Here is a 24,024-nt window from a genome sequence, read left to right on the forward strand (position 1 = left end):
AGATCAAAACCCAGAGGCTGTTTTAAAAACAGAAATACAAAATGCCACATGCTTGCAAAAGAAAGGGAACAAATCGTCAAGCTTAGCCACAGGTGAAAGGAGCAGGCAACTTTGGTGGAATCTTAGTTCAAACGCTACAATATACCAAAACTGGTTTTATGAGCAATATATCTTCCTTTGATACAGCACGACTAAAAGGTAAAGGTAAAGGTACCCCTGCCCGTACGGGCCAGTCTTGACAGACTCTGGGGTTGTGCGCCCATCTCACTTAAGAGGCCGGGGGCCAGCGCTGTCCGGAGACACTTCCGGGTCACGTGGCCAGCGTGACATCGCTGCTCTGGCGAGCCACAGCACGACTAACTCTGTAGCAAATTGTTGTAACTTTCCTTCAAAAACATCAGCAGTGAATTAAGGGTTTTGTAGCACTTTAGATGACACTGAGAAGAGTCAAAGCCAAACAGAATACAACAAATCAGATCCCAAAGCCGGAGTATCCTTGATGTGTGTATTCCATCACTTAAAGTTGTCCAAACGACAGATCTATCCATGTAACCAACATTTGTTTCTAAAAAACTCTACAGAACCGAAATGAAATGTATTTAGGAATTCAAAGCGGACCTCTCACACACAAGCGTAAGAGTTCTGAACACCCTCAGCATGGTCGGCAAAAGAGGGACTCCCCTGCGTGAGGGCCTAAGGGCCCCGCTCCTGCCACTCACCCCCTGGCTCAGGGCGGGCCCCACAGGCCTCATGGGGACGCTTGCCGCAGCTGCTGTTGCTGCCCATGAGGACTCAGAACAGCGCAGAGTTCTTTTTAAAATGTTTTACATTTTCTTTTTTCCCTTTTAATTTTTTTGTGGGGGGGTGGGTGGGATGGATGTTTAGTGGGGTTCGGGAATTTGTTTAATTTTGATGTGTTTGTAATTTTTATAGTTTTTTGTTTGTATTGTTTTATTGTTGCATTGTGTGTGTTTTTTGTTTGGTTTTTTTAAGTTTTATTTTGTTCTTAAGGGGAGGGGTCAGCGCTGCCAGGGAGTGGGTCCCAGCCAACAAAATGGCTGGGGCAGGTTAAACATGGGGGGACGCACTGAGACAACCGATCTCAGTGATCACAGCTAGGAGGAGGAGTTACGCTAAGACCAGACTAACCCTGCCTTCGGGTCTGGTCCTGACCGAACAGATACTGGAATCAGCAAGGGAGACCCACATGACCTGAAAGTGCTGCTGTGCAATGTCAGGTCAATGATTCATAAGACAACTGCCATCCATGACTTGATCATGGATGGAGGACTTGACCTGGCATGTGTAACAGAGACTTGGTTGGATGAAGCAGATGGGCCTGTCCTTGCCGCTGCTTGTCCACCAGGTTTCTCTTACACACAGCAACCCAGGACTTGTGGGTGGATAGGGGGGTTGCAGTGATTTTTAGGAAGTCATTAGTTTGCACAAGGCGTCCTATTGGGAAGACCCAGTTCTCTGAGTGCATGCTCTGGAAGTTGGGCAATAGGGGCAGTACAGGATTCCTTTTGGTGTACCGACCTCCCTGCTGCACCAAGGATTCCCTGCCTGAGCTGCTTCAGGTCGTGGCGGATGTTCTCCTAGAGACACCTAGTTTGGTTGTCCTAGGGAATTTTAACATCCATGCCAACACGACCTTACAAGGGGCCGCTCATGGAAAGCATGGCCTCTATGGGGCTGTCCCTGAATAGGTTTGGCCAAACCCATAGCCGTGGACATGCCTGGGACCTGGTGTTTACCTCTATGAATGTTGGTGATCTGACATTAAGTAAAACTGAAACGAAAGAAATGCCATGGTCAGATCACTTCCTGGTGCAACTGGACTTCTCCACGACCCTTCCCCTCTGCAGGGAGGTGGGACCGATTCAGATGGTCCGTGCCCCCGCCACTTAATGGATCCAAATGGTTTCCAGAGAGTGGTAGGAGATGCTTTATCCCATGCTGATGGCCTTTCAGCTGATTCCCTGGTGGCCCACTGGAATGCGGAGTTAACCAGGGCTATTGACTGTTTGGCTCCGAAGCGCCCTCTCCGATTGCATGGAGCCCGGACAGCCCCGTGCTTATCCCTGGAGCTGAGGGCAATGAAACAATCGCTGAGACGGCTAGAGCACCGGTGGCAGATAACTCATTCTGAAGCTGACCGGACACGGGTTAGAACTCAGTGTCGAGCCTACCAAGTGGCGGTAGCGACAGCGAAGAAGACTTTCTTCACCGCCTCTATTGTATCTGCACAAAACAGAAGCAGGAGACTTTTTCAGGTGGTTCACAATTTGGCAGAACCACCTGCTACATCGGGGCCCAGTATGGGCCACATAATCTTCTGCAATGATTTTGCAAAGTTTTTTTGCAGATAAAGTCACTCAGATTCGGGAAGAGGTAGACTCCACCGTGGGAGCAGGGCCGGGGCGGGAGAGTGCTAGAGTCCTGTCTAGTCAAGTTGTGTGGGATCAATTCCAATCTGTTACCTCCGAGGATGTGGACAGGCTGCTTGGACGAGTGAAGCCAACCACCTGTCTCCTGGATCCTTGCCCATCCTGGCTTATAAAAGCGAGCCGGGAAGGGCTGGGCAATGGGCTCTGCGGGGTGGTGAATGCTTCTCTCTGTGAGGGAGCCTTCCCAGACCCACTGAAAGAAGTGGCTATCAAAACCGCTTCTTAAAAAACCATCCTGTTTTTAAACCATGCTGCCAATATTGCCAACTATCGCCCAGTCTCAAATCTTCCATTCTTGGGCAATGCGATTGAGCAAGTGGTTGCTGAACAACTTCAGGCACGCCTGGAAGAAGCAAACCATTTGGATCCCTTCCAGTCGGGATTCAGGCCTCATCATGGGACTGAAACAGCCTTGGTCGCACTGGTCGATGATCTCCGGCGGGCTAGGGACAAAGGTGAGAGCTGTTTCCTTGTTCTGCTGGATCTTTCAGCGGCTTTTGACACCATCAACCATAACATCCTTCTGGACCGTCTAGAGGGGCTTGGAGCTGGGGGCACTGTTATACAGTGGTTCCGCTCCTTCCTCCTGGGCCGTGCTCAAAAAGTGGGGGGGGGGATGAGTGTTCAGACCCCTGGGCTCTCACTTGTGGGGTGCCTCAGGGTTCTGTCCTCTCCCCCATGCTTTTCAACATCTACATGCAGCCTCTGGGAGAGATCATCAGGGGGTTTGGGCTGGGTGTTCATCAGTATGCGGATGATACCCAGCTCTACCTGTGCTGGTCCCAGGGGGAATAAGGTACTATTACCGTAGGCCAAGATCAGTCCAGAGTCTCTAGCAGGGTAGATGATCACTAGATGAGACGCGAGGTCCGAGACAGGGAGCCAGGCGGGGTAACAGGAACGATGGTAGGGCAGAAGCAGGAAGCCAGGCGAGGAACAGGAACACTGGTAGGGCAGAAGCAGGAGTCCAGGCGAGGAACAGGAACACTGGTAGGGCAGAAGCAGGAATCCAGGCGAGGAACAGGAACACCGGAGAGTCAGAAACAGGAAGCCGGGCGAGGAACAGGCACACTGGGAGTGCCGAACAAGGACTGGGTAAAACAGGTACTCCACAACGATGTTGCTCCCGCAACCTGGGACCGGGCTGCCTGACCTTTATCTTCTTCTAAGGCTGGGGGCGGTCCCGGCCCCCAGAAGCCCCGCCTCTCTTGGCCTTAAGGCGAGCACTCCTCCTGGGAGACACCAGTTCCCTTCGCCTCTCTGCCCTAAGCCTCTGCAGATCAGGAGAGGCCGAAGGGTTACTGGGCCCCGGGGGAGGCTCACCTGTAGCCACTGAGTCTTCCAGCACCTCTGGGGCCTGAATGATTTCACCTGGTGCCTGCTCTTGAGTTTCCTCAGCATCTAGGCCTTGCCCCAGTTCAGCCGGCCCTGGAGGCAGGGACTCCTGTGCCGGCTGGGATTCCTCCGGATCGCTCTCAGACTCGGAATCCCAGGCCATCACACCATCCCCCCTCCCAGGCCCCCCCTCACTTGAGGGTCCGAACCCGGCTTGCTGGGGTACGCCGCATGAAACTCTCGGATGCAGGCAGGCGCGTGGACGTTGACCGCTGGTTCCCAGGAACGGTCCTCTGGCCCATACCCCTTCCAGTCAATGAGATACTGCAGCCTTCCCCTGCGGTATCGGGAGTCCAGAATGCGTTCCACCTCGTACTCAGGTTCTCCCTGCACCAAAACTGGCTGCGGTCGGGGACGGTCCGGGTGGAACTCGTCGGGTGGGGCCACCGGACTCAGAAGGGACCTGTGGAATACCGGGTGAACCTTCAGGTTTGCTGGCAACCGGAGACGGAATGCCACAGGCGAGACCTGGTTCACAATCGGGAACGGGCCAGTGAACCAGGCGTCCAGCTTCCGCGAAGGTCGAGAAGGGTGGAGGTGGCGAGTGGAAAGCCATACCAGGTCACCGACGTGAAGTTCCGGCCCCACCTGGCGGTGGCGGTCGGCCTGGACCTTGTACGCCTCCTTGGCCTGGCGCAGCTGCTCCATCAACAGCTGTTGCTGGGACTGGAGCTCCTGAAGCCACTCCGTCACCGCAGGGACCGCAGATGCCGGCAGCACATCCGGAAACAACCATGGATGAAAGCCATAACTGGCCTGGAACGGGGTCTGCTGGGTGGACGCATTCACCGCGTTGTTATAAGCGAACTCCGCCAATGCTAGGTGGTCGACCCAGTCGTCCTGCTGGTAGCTGCAGTAACACCGGAGGTACTGTTCCAGCACCGCGTTCGCCCGTTCCGTCTGGCCATCGGTCTGTGGGTGGTAAGCAGATGAGAGACAGACCTCTGTTCCGAGGGCCTGGTGCAAAGCACGCCAAAACCGGGACGTGAACTGAACGCCGCGGTCGGACACTACACGCTCAGGTAGGCCATGCAGGCGGAAGACATGCTGAAGGTACAGCTGCGCGGTTTCCTTAGCTGAGGGTACGGATGGGCAGGGGGCACAGTGCACCATCTTCGTGAAGTGGTCGGAGAAAACTAGAAGGCAGGTGCAGCCACGAGACGGGGGTAACTCCACTACAAAGTCCAGAGAAACTGTGTGCCAAGGACGTGGTGGAACCGGCAACGGCTGAAGAAAGCCGGGGGGTCGCCCGGTAGGCCCCTTGGCCCGCCTGCAGACGTCACAACCAGCGACGTAGCGAGCCACGTCAGCCTTCAAACGGGGCCACCAAAACTCACGGCTTACCAGATGGGTGGTCCGATACCGCCCAAAGTGCCCCGCCGCTGGAGCATCATGGGTCATCCGGAGAACCTCAGCCCGCAGCGGCCCTGGTGGGATGTACAGGCGCCCGTGGTGCAGCAGAAGACCCTGATGCGAGACCAGCCCTGGATACTGAGGGCATGATCCTTCGGCCAGTTCCCAGAGTCGTTCCTGTGCCCAAGCGTCGACCCGCTGCTGTTCCCGCACCCGAGCCTGCAGTGGCTCAACCTCCTGGGTGGCCAGGAATGCAGCTGGTGGTAGGATCGTGGTGGGTGCTGCTTGCTGAACCGTGTCTGCGTTGTCTTCAGGTTTCCGGGACAGGGCATCCGCCTTCTGGTTTTGGGAGCTAGGGATGTAGCGGATCCGGAACTGGAACCTGGAGAAGAACAACGCCCACCGGATCTGCCTTTGGTTCAGCTTGCGGGTGGTCTGGAGGTATTCCAGGTTCCGGTGGTCGGTTCTCACCTCCACCGGGTGTCTTGCTCCTTCAAGATGGTGGCGCCAAACCTCAAAGGCCACCTTGATGGCCAGTAGTTCCCGCTCCCACACGGTATAGTTACGCTCCGCTGGAAGGAGCTGGCGGGAATAGAAGGCGCAGGGTAAGAGTGGCGCTTCCGGTCCGTGCTGCTGAGACAAGACGGCACCGAGAACCGTACTGGAGGCGTCAGTCTCTACCACAAAGGGTCGAGAAGGATCCGGATGTTGCAAGATTGGCGCTCTCTGGAAACAGGCCTTCAACCCTTGAAATGCCTCCTCCGCCTCCTTGTCCCAGGAAAACGGCGTCTTGGGGCGCAGTAGCCGGGTCAACGGGGTGGTGCGGTGAGCATAATCCGCAATGAAGGTCCGGTAATAGTTGGCGAACCCCAGGAAACGCTGTAGGTCCTTGCGGTTCCGAGGTGCCGCCCAATCTCGAACCGCTGCCACCTTCCCCGGATCCATCTGCACCCCACCTGGTGAGAGTCGGTGACCCAAGAAGTCCACTGACCGCTGATGAAACTCGCACTTGCTGAGCTTTGCATACAGACGATGCTCGCGCAAGCACTGCAGCACGGTCCGGACATGGCCCTCATGGCGAGCCGGGTCACGGGAGTAAACCAGAATGTCATCCAAGTACACCACCACGTACTTGTCTAGCAAGTCCTGGAACACGTGGTTGATGTACCGTTGGAACACAGCAGGCGCGTTGCACAAACCAAAGGGCATAACCAGGTATTCGAACTGTCCGTACCGGGTCCCGAATGCTGTCTTCCACTCATCCCCGGCGCGGATCCGAATCAAATTGTAGGCTCCCCGGAGGTCTAACTTGGTGAACACCTGCGCCCCTTGCACCCGCTCCAGTAACTCCGAAATAAGGGGCAAGGGGTACCGGTCCGGGATGGTAATTTTGTTCAGGGCCCGGTAATCATGGCAAAGGCGGAGCTCCCCACATTTCTTTTTAACAAAGAGCACTGGCGCAGCAGTGGGCGAGGTAGAAGGTCTAATGAACCCACGCTCCAGGTTCTTGCACAAGAAGTCCTGCAAAGCCTCGCGCTCTGGCTCTGTTAACGAGTATAAGCGACTCACCGGTAGAGGCGCTCCGGGCTGGAGGTCTATGCCGCAGTCAAAGGACCGATGCAGCGGCAGCTGGTCTGCCCCCCGTTCCTCGAACACGTCGTGATAGTCCCGGTACTCAGCGGGGAGCATTGCCGCAGCCTCCTCAGTGGGTGCAGCTGCTAGCATCTCAGTCTCAGCAGGAGAACTGGGGTCTGGGAAGTGTACAGTCCGTTTGACCCAGTCAATCTGCACATTGTGAGCCTCCAGCCAGTCCATCCCAAGCACCAGGGGGAACCGGGGCATGGAGGCAATATCCAGAGTTCGCATCTCACGGTGCTGCTGGAGGCACAGGACCAGGGGCTGGGTCTCCTGAGTGACGGCACCCAAACGCAGGGGCTGTCCGTCGATTGCCTCCACCTGTACCGGTTCTGGCTTGTTCCGAAGTGGCACCCGATGCTGGGCAGCAAAAGCAGCGTCCATATAAGAGCGGGTTGCCCCTGAATCCACCAGAGCATGGGTAAGAATCCATGGCCCTCCTGGAGGGTATAGATGTACCGGAACCATAAGGTGTTGTAATTCAATTGGTGCAGCCCCATTCTGTGCTGTTTGGGACCCCAGGTAGCCAGGGCCATCAGCTACTAGGGGTTGGCGGTTTCCCTGCGGCTGGCGTTTCTCAGGACAGGACCGTGCATAGTGTCCGCTTCCGCCACAATAGAGACATAGGTTCCCCTCCCGACGCCGCGACTTCTCTGCGGGGGAGAGGCGTGGCCACACTGCCCCAAGCTGCATAGGTTCCTCCAATGACTCAGCTGGGCCTGTGGGGCTGCTGGTAGACACTGGGGCCGAGAACTGGAGGTGCCGGCGGCCCCGAGCCTGACGCCGGTCCTCTAGCCGATCGTCTATCTGTAGACTCTGTTGAATAAGGGTGTCTAGCGTGGTGGGGCATTCCATTGTGGCCAGCTGGTCCAGTATCTCATCTGAAAGCCCCTCGAGATACTGGTCCCGAAGAGCAGAGTCGTTCCAGGTCAAGTCCTGTGCCAGCAGCCGGAATTCTGTGGTGTATGCGGCCACCGTGGACTTGCCCTGTCTCAACCGCCGAATCGCCCGGTTGGCTTGACTCCCCTTCTGAGGGTTGCCGAACGCGGCCTCCAACAGATTGCAAAACCCCACATAGTCTGCCAGCAAGGGGGAGTCTTGCCTGAGCAGCGGCAACGCCCACTTGGCCGCCTGGTCCTTTAACAAACTAATCAAAAAATGCACCTTGGTGCGGTCGTCAGGGAAGTTCCGGGCGCGCCCCTGAATATACAGCTTGGCCTGGGCAAGGAACATGGGAAAGCTGGCCGGGGCTCCATCAAATTTCTCAGGCAAAGCCACTGGGTACTTGCCAGAAGCCGGGGCGTCGGCCCCAGGAGCCGGTAGGGCGTCCAAACACTGCTGTAGTGCCGTAACCACGTTACTGAGCTGCTGCACGGTGTGCCTCAAGGCCTGGTTCTCCTGGGCTATTGCCAACAGCGTAGCCGCTTGGTCGGCCATGGCCTCTGACTCTTCCCGAACGCACCCCAACAAAGAGGGAGTGCGGGTGTGGCGGGAGCAAACTGTGCTGGTCCCAGGGGGAATAAGGTACTATTACCATAGGCCAAGATCAGTCCAGAGTCTCTAGCAGGGTAGATGATCACTAGATGAGACGCGAGGTCCGAGACAGGGAGCCAGGCGGGGTAACAGGAACGATGGTAGGGCAGAAGCAGGAAGCCAGGCGAGGAACAGGAACACTGGTAGGGCAGAAGCAGGAGTCCAGGCGAGGAACAGGAACACTGGTAGGGCAGAAGCAGGAATCCAGGCGAGGAACAGGAACACCGGAGAGTCAGAAACAGGAAGCCGGGCGAGGAACAGGCACACTGGGAGTGCAGATCAAGGACTGGGTAAAGCAGGTACTCCACAACGACGTTGCTCCCGCAACCTGGGACCGGGCTGCCTGACCTTTATCTTCTTCTAAGGCTGGGGGCGGTCCCGGCCCCCAGAAGCCCCGCCTCTCTTGGCCTTAAGGCGAGCACTCCTCCTGGGAGACACCAGTTCCCTTCGCCTCTCTGCCCTAAGCCTCTGCAGATCAGGAGAGGCCGAAGGGTTACTGGGCCCCGGGGGAGGCTCACTTGTAGCCACTGAGTCTTCCAGCACCTCTGGGGCCTGAATGATTTCACCTGGTGCCTGCTCTTGAGTTTCCTCAGCATCTAGGCCTTGCCCCAGTTCAGCAGGCCCTGGAGGCGGGGACTCCTGTGCCGGCTGGGATTCCTCCGGATCGCTCTCAGACTCGGAATCCCAGGCCATCACACTACCTCTCTTTCAAATCAGAACCCGTGAAGGCGGTGAAGGTCCTGTGTGAGTGTCTGGAGGTGGTTGGAGGATGGATGGCGGCTAACAGATTGAGGTTGAACCCTGACAATACAGAAGTACTGTTTTTGGGGGGACAGGAGGTGGGCGGGTGTGTAGGACTCCCTGGTCATAAACGGGGTAACTGTGTCCCTGAATGACCAGGTGCGCAGCCTGGGATTCATTCTGGACTCACAGCTGTCCATGGAGGCGCAGGTCAATTCTATGTCCAAGGCAGCTGTTTATCAGCTCCATCTGGTACGCAGGCTGAGACCCTACCTGCCCGCAGACTGTCTCGCCAGAGTGGTGCATGCTCTAGTTATCTCTCGCTTGGACTACTGCAATGTGCTCTATGTGGGGCTACCTTTGAAGGTGACCTGGAAACTACAACTAATCCAGAATGCGGCAGCTAGACTGGTGACTGGGAGCGGCCGCCAAGACCATATAACCCCGGTCTTGAAAGACCTACACTGGCTCCCAGTACGTTTCCGAGCACAATTCAAAGTGTTGGTGCTGACCTTTAAAGCCCTAAACGGCCTCTGCCCGGTAGACCTGAAGGAGCGTCTCCACCCCCATTGTTCTGCCCGGACAGTGAGGTCCAGCGCCGAGGGCCTTCTGGCGGTTCCCTCGCTACGAGAAAACCAGTTACGGGGAACCAGGCAGAGGGCCTTCTCGGTAGTGATGCCCGCCCTGTGGAATGCCCTCCCACCAGATGTCAAAGAGAAAAATAAGTACCAAACTTTTAGAAGACGTCTGAAGGCAGCCCTGCTTAGGGAAGCTTTTAATGTTAATAGGTTATTGTATTTTAGTGTTTTGTTGGAAGCCGCCCAGAGTGGCTGGGGAAACCCAGCCAGATGGGCGTGGTATAAATAATAAATTGTTGTTGTTGTTGTTGTTGTTGTTGTTGTTGTTGTTGTTGTTGTTGTTGTTGTTATCCCTCCCTATCATTGCCTTCTGGTGCAATTAAGGTTTAGGTTAATTCTTTATCATGTACTTAAAATGTATCTTGCCCTCCAGGTTGCTGGTTTCACTTTGTTTTTCCCAAGGTTTCTCCCATCAAGCACATGTTTTGTTCATGTGCTCCCTGACCTTCCTGTGGTTGTCAATGGTCGTTGTTTTCAGGGCTGGGAAGGAATCTGCCTGGAGGTTTTGCCTTCCTCATAGCAAAACTTCACTACTCTTGGCAGTTAAGGCACTGGGTGGAATCCTAGTCATTCATTCTGGGGTAGAGGGTCCTCAACCAGCAGCGGATTCCGGGGCTCCATCAGAGGAGTCTCGGTGGAAGTCTCTGTCCAGAATTCAAGTGAGGGGCATAGAGCGCCCAGCCACCTCTCTCTTGGGGAGGGCATAATCCTTGGCACAGCCCTGAAGCAGTTTCAGCCCTCCTGGAGGAAGCTGGAACGGATATACACCCAATGCCTGAGCCAAAGTTCCACCTACATCTGTAGTCAATACCGTTTTTTATCCGGATCGCTGTCTGTTTGCGTACATCTTATTGCCCCTCAATTTAACCCCAGCCTGGGGGAGGGTGGCACTGTGACTGGGACCACAAAAGTAGGTTCCAGCACATGCAATAAAAGTAAAACACTATTCACCACAGAAATCCCAAACATATACATAATGTTAGTATCTACAGTGGTTCCCTTCTGACACCTCAGAACTAGTAGGTCACCTTTCATTCTCAGCTTCTCTCATCAAGCACACTGCATATTCCAAAGACTGGCTCCTTCATAGCAATGCAAAGCAAATAAACAGAATAGTTTAAATTAAGAGTTTACTGTGGGGCAAAGTCTCTACTTTTGGAAGAGCGGGAGGTGTACAAATAATTGTACTTATCCTTTAATAGCAATTTTTTTGGTAGAAATTTTTTCCATTATAATATTTTTTAATTATAATATTTTAAAAATATCTTTTTAACACCATGAGCAGAGCAATCTTACTGGGGTATCATGGGAGCTGTACACATTGGAAAATCCAGTATATTTAAAACCCTGCTAGGCATGTGGAAAGAGGGTAGAAGGAAGGAAGGAGCAGTGATTTTCCTTCATTATTTCCTGGATGTTCTTAAAAGTACATCCTTCCCACTGTTTCCACTAGGAGAGGAAAAACATAGCAGCTCTGGGGCTGGAACTTATTTCCCCTTATTTCAGGAAACATGTCCGGAGAATCTGACTGTCTTAGATCAGTATCCCCCTGACCCCCAACTTATTGAAAATAGCTGGGGGTCGTGGTGGACCCCTCAGTGATTTTTCTGCCTCTTGTAGCAATTGTAATGCTCTGTGCTAAATGCTGTAAGGTTTTTTATTTTATTTTTACAGACACACTGTGTACCTCCTGAATGAAGCTCATAGACCACAATTCAGGAACCCCCCACTTCAGATCCATGCCTCCCCACAATTCCACTCCTAGCATGCCCCCAATATGCTCCAACATAGCCCCTTTCGGGATTTCGAAGCTCTGTAATCAGAAAGGTAATGGCTGCAGAGCCTTATGAAATCCCTTCTTTCTCCACTCTCGAAGAGGAAGATCCAAGACAGCCCATGGGAAACCCTGCTGGCTATCATTCCAGTTTCTTCTTGCCCTTTGACAACCACCCAGTTCTATAATAAGCAAAGTGAGGGCACTGCATCTGCTAATGTTTTAGCAGCAGGATGATGTATTCCCAGTGGAAAACTATGAAGCAGATGCCTATGTAAAACAATACAAATGAAAAGCAATAGTCTATTTGCTAATAGAAGTGAGTCAAGAATGATGCTCTTCAAGAAGAAATATACTATATTTAATGTTCTCTCTCTGTATGTGTGTGTCTATCTTTTCAAACTGCCCTTTATAATATTTATTGACAGCTGACACATCATTGGTGATTGAAATAGTAGGAAAGGGACAAGGCAAAGTGTTTTGTGACAGAATAGGAACTAAGAAATTTATTATGCATTAAGAAAAGCATTAAGTAGAAAAGTAGAAAGCCAAACATAATGCTGTTAGAATATTTTAAGTGTTTTAATATTGAAAGCTGTATCCAATGGTGGCTTTGCATTACTAGCTGTAGCCTATCACAATTCTTTTTTCTTTTCTCTTTTAGGGAAACCCTTAGAGGCTCAACACATGGGTCTCCCATCCCTGGAGGAAAGTCTTTCTCCTCCCAATGTCTGTCACAATAGCACAAACTGTTGTCAGTTTACAACTCATCACTGAAAGGCTTGTACAAAAAAAGGAAGTTACCAGACATGTTTAAACCTGTGCTAAAGCATGTGCTAAAATAACTCTGGAGTGTAGAGTTTATTTTCTTCTCGATCAGACTTGTGAAATGTCTCTCTGACCTGTGGCCTCTCCCCAGGGCACACCCTTCCTGTCCCCAGGAAAGACTCTCACCAGCCCTGCTTTGCCAACCTCCCTCAATTGTCCCGTCCCCCCCGGGGCAAAATGTGTCCTTGAACTTGGGTAATATTTCTTTCTTGCCTAGAAGGGGGATAGAGAGGAATGTGCCCAATGTACAAATTTATTTATTTCTCTGCCACCCTTAATCCAAGGCCCAAAGTGTGGTTTACAATATAAAAACACAAGATTAATTTATCAGTATTTGTTGCTCTGCCCACTTTTGCTTCGAGCCCTGCTCAGCGCTGGCATGTGGCCCCCCAATGGCTGCCAAGAAGGAAATGTGGTCCTCAGACTGAAGAAAATTGAAATGTATTAATCTTTTTTTTTGTGATACAGCCACTGCTTTTTTTCCTTTAAAAATGTTTAGGGGTACTCTCATTTTGGCTGCTCCCGCTCCCCCTCTCCCCAACCCCCGGATGAAGGACTCATGGTGGAGGCGCTGAGAGGACGGGAAGGCCCCCAGCGACGGCAGGGTTGGCTTGAGTGAGGAGGGGCGAGCTCTAGCTCTAGCCTGGCAAGTGGAGGAGGAGGAGGAGCACCAGCACCTCCACCGCGGCTGCCCCAGACTCCCCTCCCCGGGGAGAATGACGAAGCTCCAGAGACAGCGTACCCCTGCGTCCCCCCCAGAAAAAAACACTGGATACAGCAATTAAAAATGCATAGATTCTGTAGGGCCAGTGGTATATTTAGATAGTTTTGGACTCTGGACTTAAGAGTTTAATGGGGAGGGGTCCATATTGATATGGTACTGTGTTTCACTTCAATTAGTGCTGCTTATGGGGGCCACCCTGGGCACCTGCCCCAAAGCCATGCCCTGAGCGCACCATTGCTGAAGCTCCTCAGGAAGTTTGCAGTTGGCATGGATGATGCTCCTGTTCAAAAAGTGTAACTCTGAGAGAAACTGAGATGACTTGAGCTTTTGACAACATCACTCCTAATCACTCTCTCACACACAGGTTTACCAGGGAGCTAGGCATGGTGAAACAAGTTGGGAGATAGCTCAAATTTGTTATGAATACAATTGCACACATGCACAGGCATTCTGTTGAGCCTACTCTGTGGCAACGATGGCAGCAAAGAAACCATTCTGCTCTAGCAGCATGCTCTCAGGGTGTTCTGTTCCTCTTCCAGCTTCCTTCTCAGAGAACACTTGGGAGCATACTGCATTTGCTAGACAATTTGGGGAGGGGGCAAACTGCTCACATCCCCCTCAACTCTGATCTCACAAGTTCCAAACCTCAGTCAGTTGTTGGGTCCATTGCAAACCAACTGCAATGGTTTGCAGTTATTGTTGCTCAAGGACACAGACAGGGTGCTAGGAGGGATTTGGTCTTGCACTTGTTTTGGTACAAACTTGGCCTTCATAGTACAAGGAGCAGAAGGGAAATTCGTGCTTTTTATGTTAGCTGACTGAATTCACCACTCTTGGACCAATGTACAGATCAGAACATAATAATTCTTCAAAGTTCACAGTTTTCTGAATTTTATGTTCCAGTTATTGGCATAAAAATGCATTCAAAGTATGTATTTTAGGATAAAATACTGTTGCATGCCATCCCAATCTTCACTGCAGTGTGAAATTCTAGGGATACCAGGTGTGCTAAACCCAGGGTCAGTATTTCCTTTTGGAAAATTAAGGCACAGCAGAGACTGTGGTGTCTTTATTGATACTGCACATCGTTTATTTATGTATATGACAACCTGAAGCCTAGATGGCAGAGAATCCTAGCATCACAGCCTGTCCCTTGCTCTCCCACAGCAGGCCTGGGTCTAAAGCAGAGCAATCAACCATGCTCCATGCCTCTTTGTTACAGTCTGTCACTGTCAGCTGTTGCTACGACCCTCCTTCCCCTCTCACTGCTACTCTTGTGAAACTATCTCCTCCAGCCTGAAATCCTAAACCCTTTTGGTCTCTGCCCACAGCTGGAAGAGGAAGCCCATCCCTCCCTGTCTGGTACATCTTTGCCCTCTTAATGGCTTCCTTGATGGGTTAATGACTGGCCATCGTCAATGACTCCCACTAAGCTAGCTCTGCCAAGCTGGCCTGGCTCCATTACAAAAACTGAATCCGGGGGTTTCTTTGTTTGGCACAGTTTAGTCAAACCTTAATTAATTCTAATGTTTGCTAAACTCAGTGGTCTATCGGTAACATGCACCCACAAACTCCAGCATCCAAAATTTATAACAATACATCAAGAAAAGTGCATTTAAAGTGAATATTTAAATAAGTAGCAAAATAAAAATATGATTTGTGTAGGGTTGTTGTTTTTTTAATCTGCTGTTTCCATGCAGATGGAAATTGGATGGAACAGACTTCTGCATAAATAAAAACTTGCAAAAATCTGACAGTACCAGAAACAGAGGGCTCTAAGCGAAACAGAGGTCAATAACACCTTATCTGAGAGAGAGATAGCAGCCATGGATATTTTGAAAAGGGCAATTGTGAAGTCCCTTCTAAAGAAGCCCCTTCTAAACCTTGAAAATTGTGACAATTATTGATCAGTCACTAATATCCCCTCCTTGGGGAAACTACTCACATCTTCACATGCTCTGGAATAAGACTGAATCCAGTCTCTGCCTTGGTCACCCTGATATATGCTGCCTTAAAGGTATTTATTTTCCTTGCAAGTGAAATAGAAAGGATTGGAGGCCTGTCAAAAAGGAAAGTGAGGAAAGTTTTGGGAATGGACGAATCCAGAGGCTTGTGCCTTGGTGGTGAAGGAAGGAGCAGAACTTCTTTGAAGCATCTGCAACAAGGGCTGCCGCTGCCAAGGCCACCTCTGTCTATTTAAACCTCCATTCACAGTAAATATAATGTAACTGTCAATAGAGAAGGAAAGCAACTGAAATAAATCAGCATGTTACCTAATATTCTTCCCCATTACACCCAAGACTTTTAAAATATTTGCATCACTGTCATTCACTGTTAGTTTTATTTTCCTGTTTATTTAACAATGCTTTAAATAAACACATTTAACATTTTAAAAATTGAATCAATTGAAATATGTCAGTGTTTATGAGAAAGCAAGCTCACCGCTTATTACTTAAAATAAGCTGGGTGGTGAGGTAGGCTTTTTGTGCAATCTAAAAAAAAGAAATATTTCACAATCCATGTGTACCCAGTGTAAAGCTACCACAACTTCAGCAATATACTTTGACACCTGCTCTTCTGCAATACAGTGGTACTTAATTCGTTCTGGAGGTCTTAACCTGAAACTGTTCTTAACCTGAAGCACCACTTTAGCTATTGGGGGCTCCCACTGCCGCTGCGCCACCGCTGCACAATTTCTGTTCTCATCCTGAAGCAAAGTTCTTAACCCGAGGTACTATTTCTGGGTTACTGGAGTCTGTAACCTGAAGCGTATGTAACCCGAGGTACCACTGTATAGTGGAGAAAACCAAGAATGGAAGTACAGGGACAACAGAAAGGAAAGTGCTTGCTGTGAGTATAGACAACTGCTTTTTTTTACAACCAAGGTCTAACAAAACAAAAACAAAAAAAGAATCACTTCTCAACAGCACATATGAAAATTTCCAGAATCTGCTACTGTTGCAGACTGGTCTAAAGGAATGTTTAATCAGTTTAGTATGAGTTCTTTCATATTATCATTATTCATTTCTCCGGAGCAAAAACTGGGTTTCTTTTTATTTCTCCATAGATTATTTTTCAATCCAAATTACTATGGTTGGTTTCAAGAATTCTGAGGTAGCTTAAACTGGCCCTTCCAAAAATGGAATCAGACCAAACTGAAGTTTCCAATTAATTGTTTAAAATTGAATCAGAATCCTCAAGTCATGGTATTTAGATAAAATAATTTGATAGAATTGGAATGCGTCAGAACAATTAGTTGCAGGGGTGGCCAACCTTCGTGGTGCCACAACTCAAGGCCAGCCATGCCTGGAAGCACATTTGCCTCTGAAGACTATTGCAGCAAAGACTGCCAGGTGAGGCAGCCCCACTGCCATAGAATAGCAGCCCATGGGTCTTTCCACAGCTATCAGTGCTTGTCCTGCTTGTGGCATCTGGGCTGCATGTTTACCACCCATGGTTTTAGTCTGCGGTTCTTCAATGCAGCCAGAAAGAATTCTGAATGAGGCCACCAAACCCTTGTCCCTTGTTCTTTACAAATCAAGGGATTGTTTGTTTCACTGACCTGTATAGAACATGAGAAAAAGCTGCAATCAGAGAAGCAATGGGGATAATCAAAAGATGCATATGACAGACCCCAAATAAAGCAGAGCTTAGGGCAAAAGGGGGACATTTTTTTCCTCAACAAGTATTTCAATTACAGCCATTTAAAAAGCTTTCAAAGAGTTACTGAGTTTTTGTCATCACAGCTACGGATTCCCAACATGCCCCAAATCTTCTCATTGGGCCATAGATTAAAGCTGCAATACGTATACACAATACCTAGGCACTAGTGTCTGAGTAAGTGATACTTAGGAGCGGCTTGAGAGACATGTATAAAAACCACTTATGACATAGGTTTAATTATTTATGAGAAGGATTATGAATCTCCTTTCTGACCATAACATGATATACAATAGGTAAAAGGTAAAGGTAAAGGACTAATCAAAGGCAACTATGGGGTGTGGCGCTTATCTCTGCTTTCAGGCTAAGGGAGCCGGCGTTTGTCCACAGACAGCTTTCCAGGTCATGAGGCCAGCAGGACTAAACCACTTCTGGCACAACGGAACACCGTGACAGAAGCCAGAGTGCACGCAAACACCATTTACCTTCCCGACGCAGTGGTATCTATTTATCTACTTGCACTGGTGTGCTTTTGAACTGCTAGGTTGGCAGAAGCTGGGACAGAGCAAGGGGAGCTCATCCCATCACACAGATTCGAAGCGCCAACCTTCCATTCGGCAAGCACAAGAGGCTCAGTGGATTAGACCACAGCACCACCCATGTCCCTATTGATATACAATATACTCATACAGATAAGCACACTAAGAGAAAGAGAACAAAGCCTTATTAAAAGCAGAAAGCAAAACTTAAAATCCACCAAATGCCATGTAAAACAAGAGTTTACAGTCTGCATAAAGAAGGCAAATATGTGGCCAACACCAGCCTTCTTTAAAAATGGAGTTTCAGAATGGGGACACAGCTCCAGAAAAGACCCTTTCCAATCTACCCACCCACCTACTCTCCCTTGGTGAATGGAAATGCAACAGGAGCCTTAAATACTCAGGCTTGAACCTGAAGGTATCCAGCACAAGGAGAAAGGCATTGCTTTCATGCAGTGAGGCAGCAATTAGCACTTGTAGTAGCTAGCATCCAAGTATCAATCAATGAGATTTAAAAGCACAACTTCATACTGATTGTGCTCTTCAACTAGATCAAGAAAAGCTAAAACTTCACTCCTACATGTGTTTGGCTTGAAATAAGACCCATTGATTTCAGTGTGATATATAATTTTCCAGGTCTGTACATCACAAGCCTAAACAGATTTAATCATAATTAAAAACAAGTGTTCAATAGGATTTACTTACTCCACTGTAAGGTACCTCGCATTTCAGTCTTAAACATTCTATACTAAATAAGCATGTGAGAGAAAACAATTTTACTGCTGCTGGTGAACTGGCAGTGATTGCAAAAGAATTTCCTGAACTACATAAGGAGTTTTGGCAGAGAGGGGAGACCGAGATACCAGCTAGACACAAACATTCTGGGCATGCTTGAATGCTTACTCTTGCTTGATCAAGGGCACTTAGCAAGCCAGAATGGATAGTGGCACTATAACCATCACAATCGGAAAAGGAAAGAGCAGTGATGCAGAAACAGAGAAGGATTAGGAACAGCTGAGGGCCAAACCAGATAAGAATGGGATTGCTGATAGGATTTTCTATCTCTTTAAACTTGCTTGGAAGGCAGGTACTGTACTGGGAGGAGGAGGAGGATGTGGAACACAGTGCTAATGGAAGTTCAACTCCCCGCAGGCCATTTTCTCCAATCTAAATCCCTTTCAGCAAGCTGCCATTTCCCCTATCATATAACATGGCAAAGAAGGGAGATTAACAAACTCTGCCCCATCATTCTGTCCACAATTACATAGATTGTGCCCTGAGCTGCTTAAAGAAATAAGTAAAAAAGAAAGACAGGAAGTGTCTCATCCAGTTTGGTCCTGGGATAACGAGACTACAAATTGTATCCAAACCAGAGGGAAACCTACCCTGTGAAGGAATCTGTACCATGTTATATTCCAGGCCCTGACAGTTCTGATGCCTCATTGCTTTTCAGTAGTCTGTCTGTGATCACAAAGACTTGTGCGTATTGTCTATATCTGTATCTCCAATGAAACAGTTCTAATCTGGATTAGGGTCCTCATTCCACATTTGGTAGCATTAGCACATTCAAATCCCTTTGGTTAGGTATAATTTAGCTTTGTTAAATTATAGTTTAAACTGAAGTTTCAAAAATTATTTTAAAATCAGAAGAATCAAGCAAAATTAAAATACTCTGGTTTGGGGACATGTTTCAGAGTGGCCAGGACTACATTTCTATGGAATGTAACAAGGGACATAAATGAATAAAGATGATGGAGACAAACCCTATTCAGCCTGCAGACCTTTTTCATATACTGGAAATGTATTATTCTTCATGATACAGCTATAAACACCTTAGTTATTTTGATGCTACCTGGCATTTGATGATATTTTCTGTCTATTTTTTTCCAGCCGTTTTGGTAACACTTGCAAACACACATTCTTCCCCAGAAACTGTTCTTTCTATCCGAAAACACCAACTGTGTCATAAAAAAAGAAGTTTAGCACGCTAGTTCTCTTTAAGTATGTTTATGGCACTTGAATCTTTGTGTCTCAACTTTTCTCTACAGATTTTTTGTTATTTGCCCTCACCTTACCCACTCAGATGCTGCAAAGGGTATAAATGTGCCTTCACACACACCTATCACCCCCTTTATCATGACAACCTGCTGCCATTTTCCAACATCCATTTCAGATGGTTATCACAGCTTTTTATATTGTAATTTATAGCTATTACCGCTATGTCACAGGTTGCTATTGAATTTCCTGTGAAATTCAGCTATAAAGTCAAATATTCAATTTCATGTACTTATTTGTATGACACATGAGATTAAGGATAATACAGATTTAACAAAAATACGTATAACTATTATTATTCTGCATCATCTGTTTGTGTCAGAATCAAGTTGCTTCTCCAGATTTTGGTTGTCATGGCACCCACTCTACATCAAGTTCCCCCCTTTGCCTTTATATTCTCTCAGTACTGTCCTACTGCAACCTGTTGGTGTTTTCTTTCCAGCTCAACCATCAATTGTGTTTAAAAAATAATAATCAGAAGCACAACCATCATAAATCAGTGAATCCTTTAAGAAAAAAAGAGTAAGGGGTTTTAATATATGTTAAAAAGATAAGAAGACTAAACAGACTTTGCAAAGCTGCTAATCCACTTCCCTACCCCTCACTCTGCCCACACTGACTGGCAGCAGCGCTCTGCGGTTTGAGACAGATGCCAGGAACTGAACCTGGCAGCTTCTGCATGCAAGGCAGACACCCTTCCCATGAGCCACAGCTCTTCTCCTAAACTGCAGACCTTTTCAGAATGACCTCAACTCCAGGTGGTTTCATATACTACCCATCTGCATAGAAAAACCACTGTAACCAATATACTCCCTTAACATACCATGGAACTCAATGTTCTGCCATTTTTCCAGTAAGTCAGTTTCCCCCCAGAAACAAGTACCATACCTTAGAAACACAGCATCAATGCCTCTCTCTTTCCAAATGTTTTCACGTGACAAGCAGTGGCAGACAAAATGAATATGCATCACTTAGCAAGATTAAGAGAAACACACTACAGTTCAGAATGTGTTAAAACAAGTTGCATAGTCAAAGCAGTGCTGGAAGACTGCTCCACTATCCGCGCAAATGTTGCCACCAGTTCAACAACCACAGCCATGTTCTCTTGACATGAACACAGAAATCAAAGGAGGGGGCTCATTTTCATAGAGTGGTTAAACAGCTAAGCCAATGTTTTTCCCAGGCAAGAAGCAACAAGTGAATGTCACTTCTCTCTGCTGAGTTTGGGGCACTTTCTTTCTCTCGGAGAGCGAGACTGAGCTCCCCATCCTGCAAGGAAGACTGCACATGACTTTTCGGCCCTGCCAATACCTGCAAGCCACACGAGCACCCCTGGCTGGAGCCAAGGAAGCAAGAGACAGCGGGGAGCTCCAGGACCCCGAAGCCAAATGCGCTGGCCAAGGGAGGCGAGAGGAGGCCCCCGCTCAGGTCCTCGCGAGGCCGGCGGGGCGGGACGGGGGGGGGCAGGCTCGCTCCCCGCCCAGCCCAAGAGCGCGCCAAGCCCCGAAGGCAGCCGGCGCCGCTTCCTCCCAGACCCGTTCGCGCGGCGGGGCTCCGGGCAGCACTTACCGGCGGCGGCTGCGAGGGCAGCCCGGAGCGCTTGGTGGAGCCTTGGCGGGAACTCAGCCTCTTCCAGGACTCGGCAAACCTGCCCCGGCTGGCGCTGCGGCTCCTTCGCCGACCCAGGTCCTCCTGCTCGGAGGAGGCGCCTTGCTCCGCCTCGCTCCTCGGACTCCGCCACTTCGGCCCCATCGTCCCCAGGAGGCGCGCTAAGGGGCGGCTCGCGGCGCCGGGGCCACCACCTGCTTCCCAGCGCCTCTTGCCATCGCGTCGCCGCCGCGCTCTCTCCCTCGGCCGGCTCTTTCTTCGGGCGCGGAAGGCAAGGAAGGAGGAAGAAGCGGCGCGCAGGCGGGCGCGGCTCCCTCGCTCCCTCGCTCTCTCTCGGCCCGGAGAGCTGAGCGGGTCGGACGAGCGACGCCTCGTTCCTGGCGCGAGATGGAAGACAAACTTCCCCCTGGAGCGAGGCGAGCCTCCCTTCTGGGATGAGGTGGGGGGAGAAAAGAAATCCGGAGGAGGCGCGACTTCAGCCCCGTGGAATCAAGTCACCTCTCCCCCTTCCCCGCCCCCAGTTTCAGATCTCCCAATGTTATTTCTGTTTGGGGAATTGATCTCTCGCCTGCTAAATGTTAAGCTCTTAAATTAGGTTATTTCACATAACATTGGGAGGATTTATCTTATGCATTACTTGACATTATTTTCATTTTTCGTTTTGAACTGAGCACAGAGTTGTGAGAAAGTCACATTCAAATAAACAGATGATGAAGATGATGCCGATGACCATGCAGATTTCACTTCTTCTGTCCCCAATCAATAAAAAGACATAGCTAACTGAGCTTCTATTCCCCCTAACAAAAGGTCTCTCCCCCCCAACAAAAATCCTGGCTATACCCACAGAGTGGGGAATCCTCTTTCCTTCCTGACAAAATGGCCTGCACAGAATGGGCCAGGTCTGGATTGTGCCCACCGGTCAAATCCAGTCACCTGCCACTGTTCTACCAATCTACCCAGAATCAGGCCCACTGAATTTAATGGGGCTTACTCCCTCGCAGCGCATGTACAGCTCACCACTTTCCCCAAAGAATCCTGCAAACTGGTTTTTAAGGGTGCCATGAACTGTAGCTTTATGAGTGGGTAGACTACAGTTCCCAGGGTTTGTATGAGTGGGTAGACTACAGTTCCTGTGTTTATGCAGCCTGAACAATGTGCAGCATGTTCACTAGCAGGTAAGTCCCATTGAATTTAATGAGATTTCTGAGTGTACACACCCAGGATTGCCCTGTAAGTCAATTGCACAGCTTGCAACCAATGTCCTACAAACAACGTATTTCATAAATGTGTGAACATGATAAGTAGTAAAATAGTATCCGAGCATAGGATCCGGTCATAATACGGAATGAAGGCCCCTTGATTCAGAGCATTTTGAATTCCACAGCAGTGCATGAAAGTACATTCCACAAATACATTTTGTTTTCAAAATGCTGATTAGTTGAATATATAATCTCTTTGTAAGAAAATATTCACCAGCTTTAAAACTTTGTGTGTGGTGGTTTCTCTTGGTGTTTCCTATCAAGTTAATTGCAGCAGAAAACATGGTGATTGCTGAAATTAACCCACTAGGATTTATTCCTAAATCATAGTCCACAATCATGCATGCCTGAGTATTCTCCAGTGTGCAGATGATACCCAGTTCTACTTCTTGTTTAAATCAGAACCAGTGAAGGCTGTGAATGTCCTGTGTGAGTGTCTGGAGGTGGTTGGCAGCTAATGGATTGCGGTTGAATCCCAACAATACAGAAATACTGTTTTGGGGGGACAGGGTCCAGGGCAGCTGTCTACTAGCTCCATCTGGTACGCAGGCTGAGACCCTACCTGCCCGCAGACTGTCTTGCCAGAGTGGTGCATGCTCTAGTTATCTCCTGCTTGGACTACTGCATCGTGCTCTACATGGGGCTACATTTGAAGGTGACCTGGAAACTACAACTAATTCAGAATGTGGCAGCTAGACTGGTGACTAGGAGTGGCTGCCGAGACCATATAACACTGGTCTTGAAAGACCTACATTGGCTCCTAGTACGTTTCCGAGCACAATTCAAAGTGTTGGTGCTTTAAAGCCTTAAATGGCCTTGGCCCAATATAACTGAAGGAGTGTGTCCCCTCCATCATTCAGCCCAGACATTGAGGTCCTTCTCCAAGGGTCTTTTGGTGTTTCCCTCACTCCAAGAAGTGAAGTTACAGGGAACCAGCCAAAGAGCCTTCTCATCAATGGCACACTCCCTGTGGAACACCCTCCCACCAGATATCAAGGAGATGAAGAACTACACAACTTTTAGAAGACATCCAATGGCAGCCCTGTATTGGAATTTTTTTAATGTTTGATGTTTTATTATGTTTTTATATGTGCTGGAAGCCACTCAGAATGGCTGGGGAAACTGAGCCAAATGGGCAGGATTAGTACTTGTGACCACCCAATAAGATTGACAATGGATTCAGGACAAAACCTAACAAGAAAGCACTTTTTATGCAAGGGCATACCTGGGTGCAGGCCCAAGCAGACATGGAAATCATACTGCTGGTGATTGTGTGCATGGATGGAAGGGCTGTGTGAATCCTCCCTCTTGTCTCCTTCCAGTTTTGGCCACCCCCAACCTGGCCAGCCAAGGCTCTCCTATGGATCATTGCTCCTGCCAGCTCCCTGTCCAAGGAGGAGGAGGAAGCAAGAAGGGATGTGAGAGACGGAGGCGGCAGGCGAGAGCATTGCATTGCTAAGGCTTCAGGGAACTTGACCTGCTGAAGTGAGAGGACAATGGAGCCATGAAGGGGTGGGGGGAATCCGGGTTGCTCTTTGACCCCTGTGGGGATGGACAGACTGGGCTCTCTGGCACTGCTTGCAACACCTGCCTGAACCTCTCTCCCCTTCAACTAGCCATGTCCTCTCCCCCCACCCAATGTGTGTGCATTTAAAAGCAAAAAGATTCATCATTTGCCCCATCTGTGGATGGCCCCATAAATAATTTAGGAAATTTGGGGAGCTTCCTTAAAGTGAATTAGATCACCCATCCATCAAGCTCAGTGTCATCTACAAGACTGACAGCAGCTCTCAAGGGTTTTAAGGCAGGAGCTTGGAGGGTGATGGCAAGGG

The 24,024-nt window shown here is 49.4% G+C and overlaps 1 protein-coding gene across 2 annotated transcripts in view; it reads right to left on the minus strand.

Moving 5' to 3' along the window:
* Nucleotides 1-21,391, minus strand: part of LOC114606747 (transient receptor potential cation channel subfamily M member 3) — a 353,577-nt gene extending 332,186 nt beyond the window's left edge. The window contains exon 1 of one of the 2 annotated variants that reach the window (XM_028749279.2): nucleotides 20,895-21,391. In XM_028749279.2, the coding sequence (XP_028605112.2) occupies nucleotides 20,895-21,077 (183 nt within the window). In that variant the 5' untranslated portion in view covers nucleotides 21,078-21,391. The remainder of the gene's footprint in view (nucleotides 1-20,894) is intronic. The other variant, XM_028749278.2, reaches the window with a different exon arrangement.
* Nucleotides 21,392-24,024: the final 2,633 nt, after the last annotated feature.

The sequence above is a fragment of the Podarcis muralis genome, chromosome 11 (genome assembly GCF_964188315.1).
Source record: "Podarcis muralis chromosome 11, rPodMur119.hap1.1, whole genome shotgun sequence".
NCBI lineage: Eukaryota > Metazoa > Chordata > Lepidosauria > Squamata > Lacertidae > Podarcis > Podarcis muralis.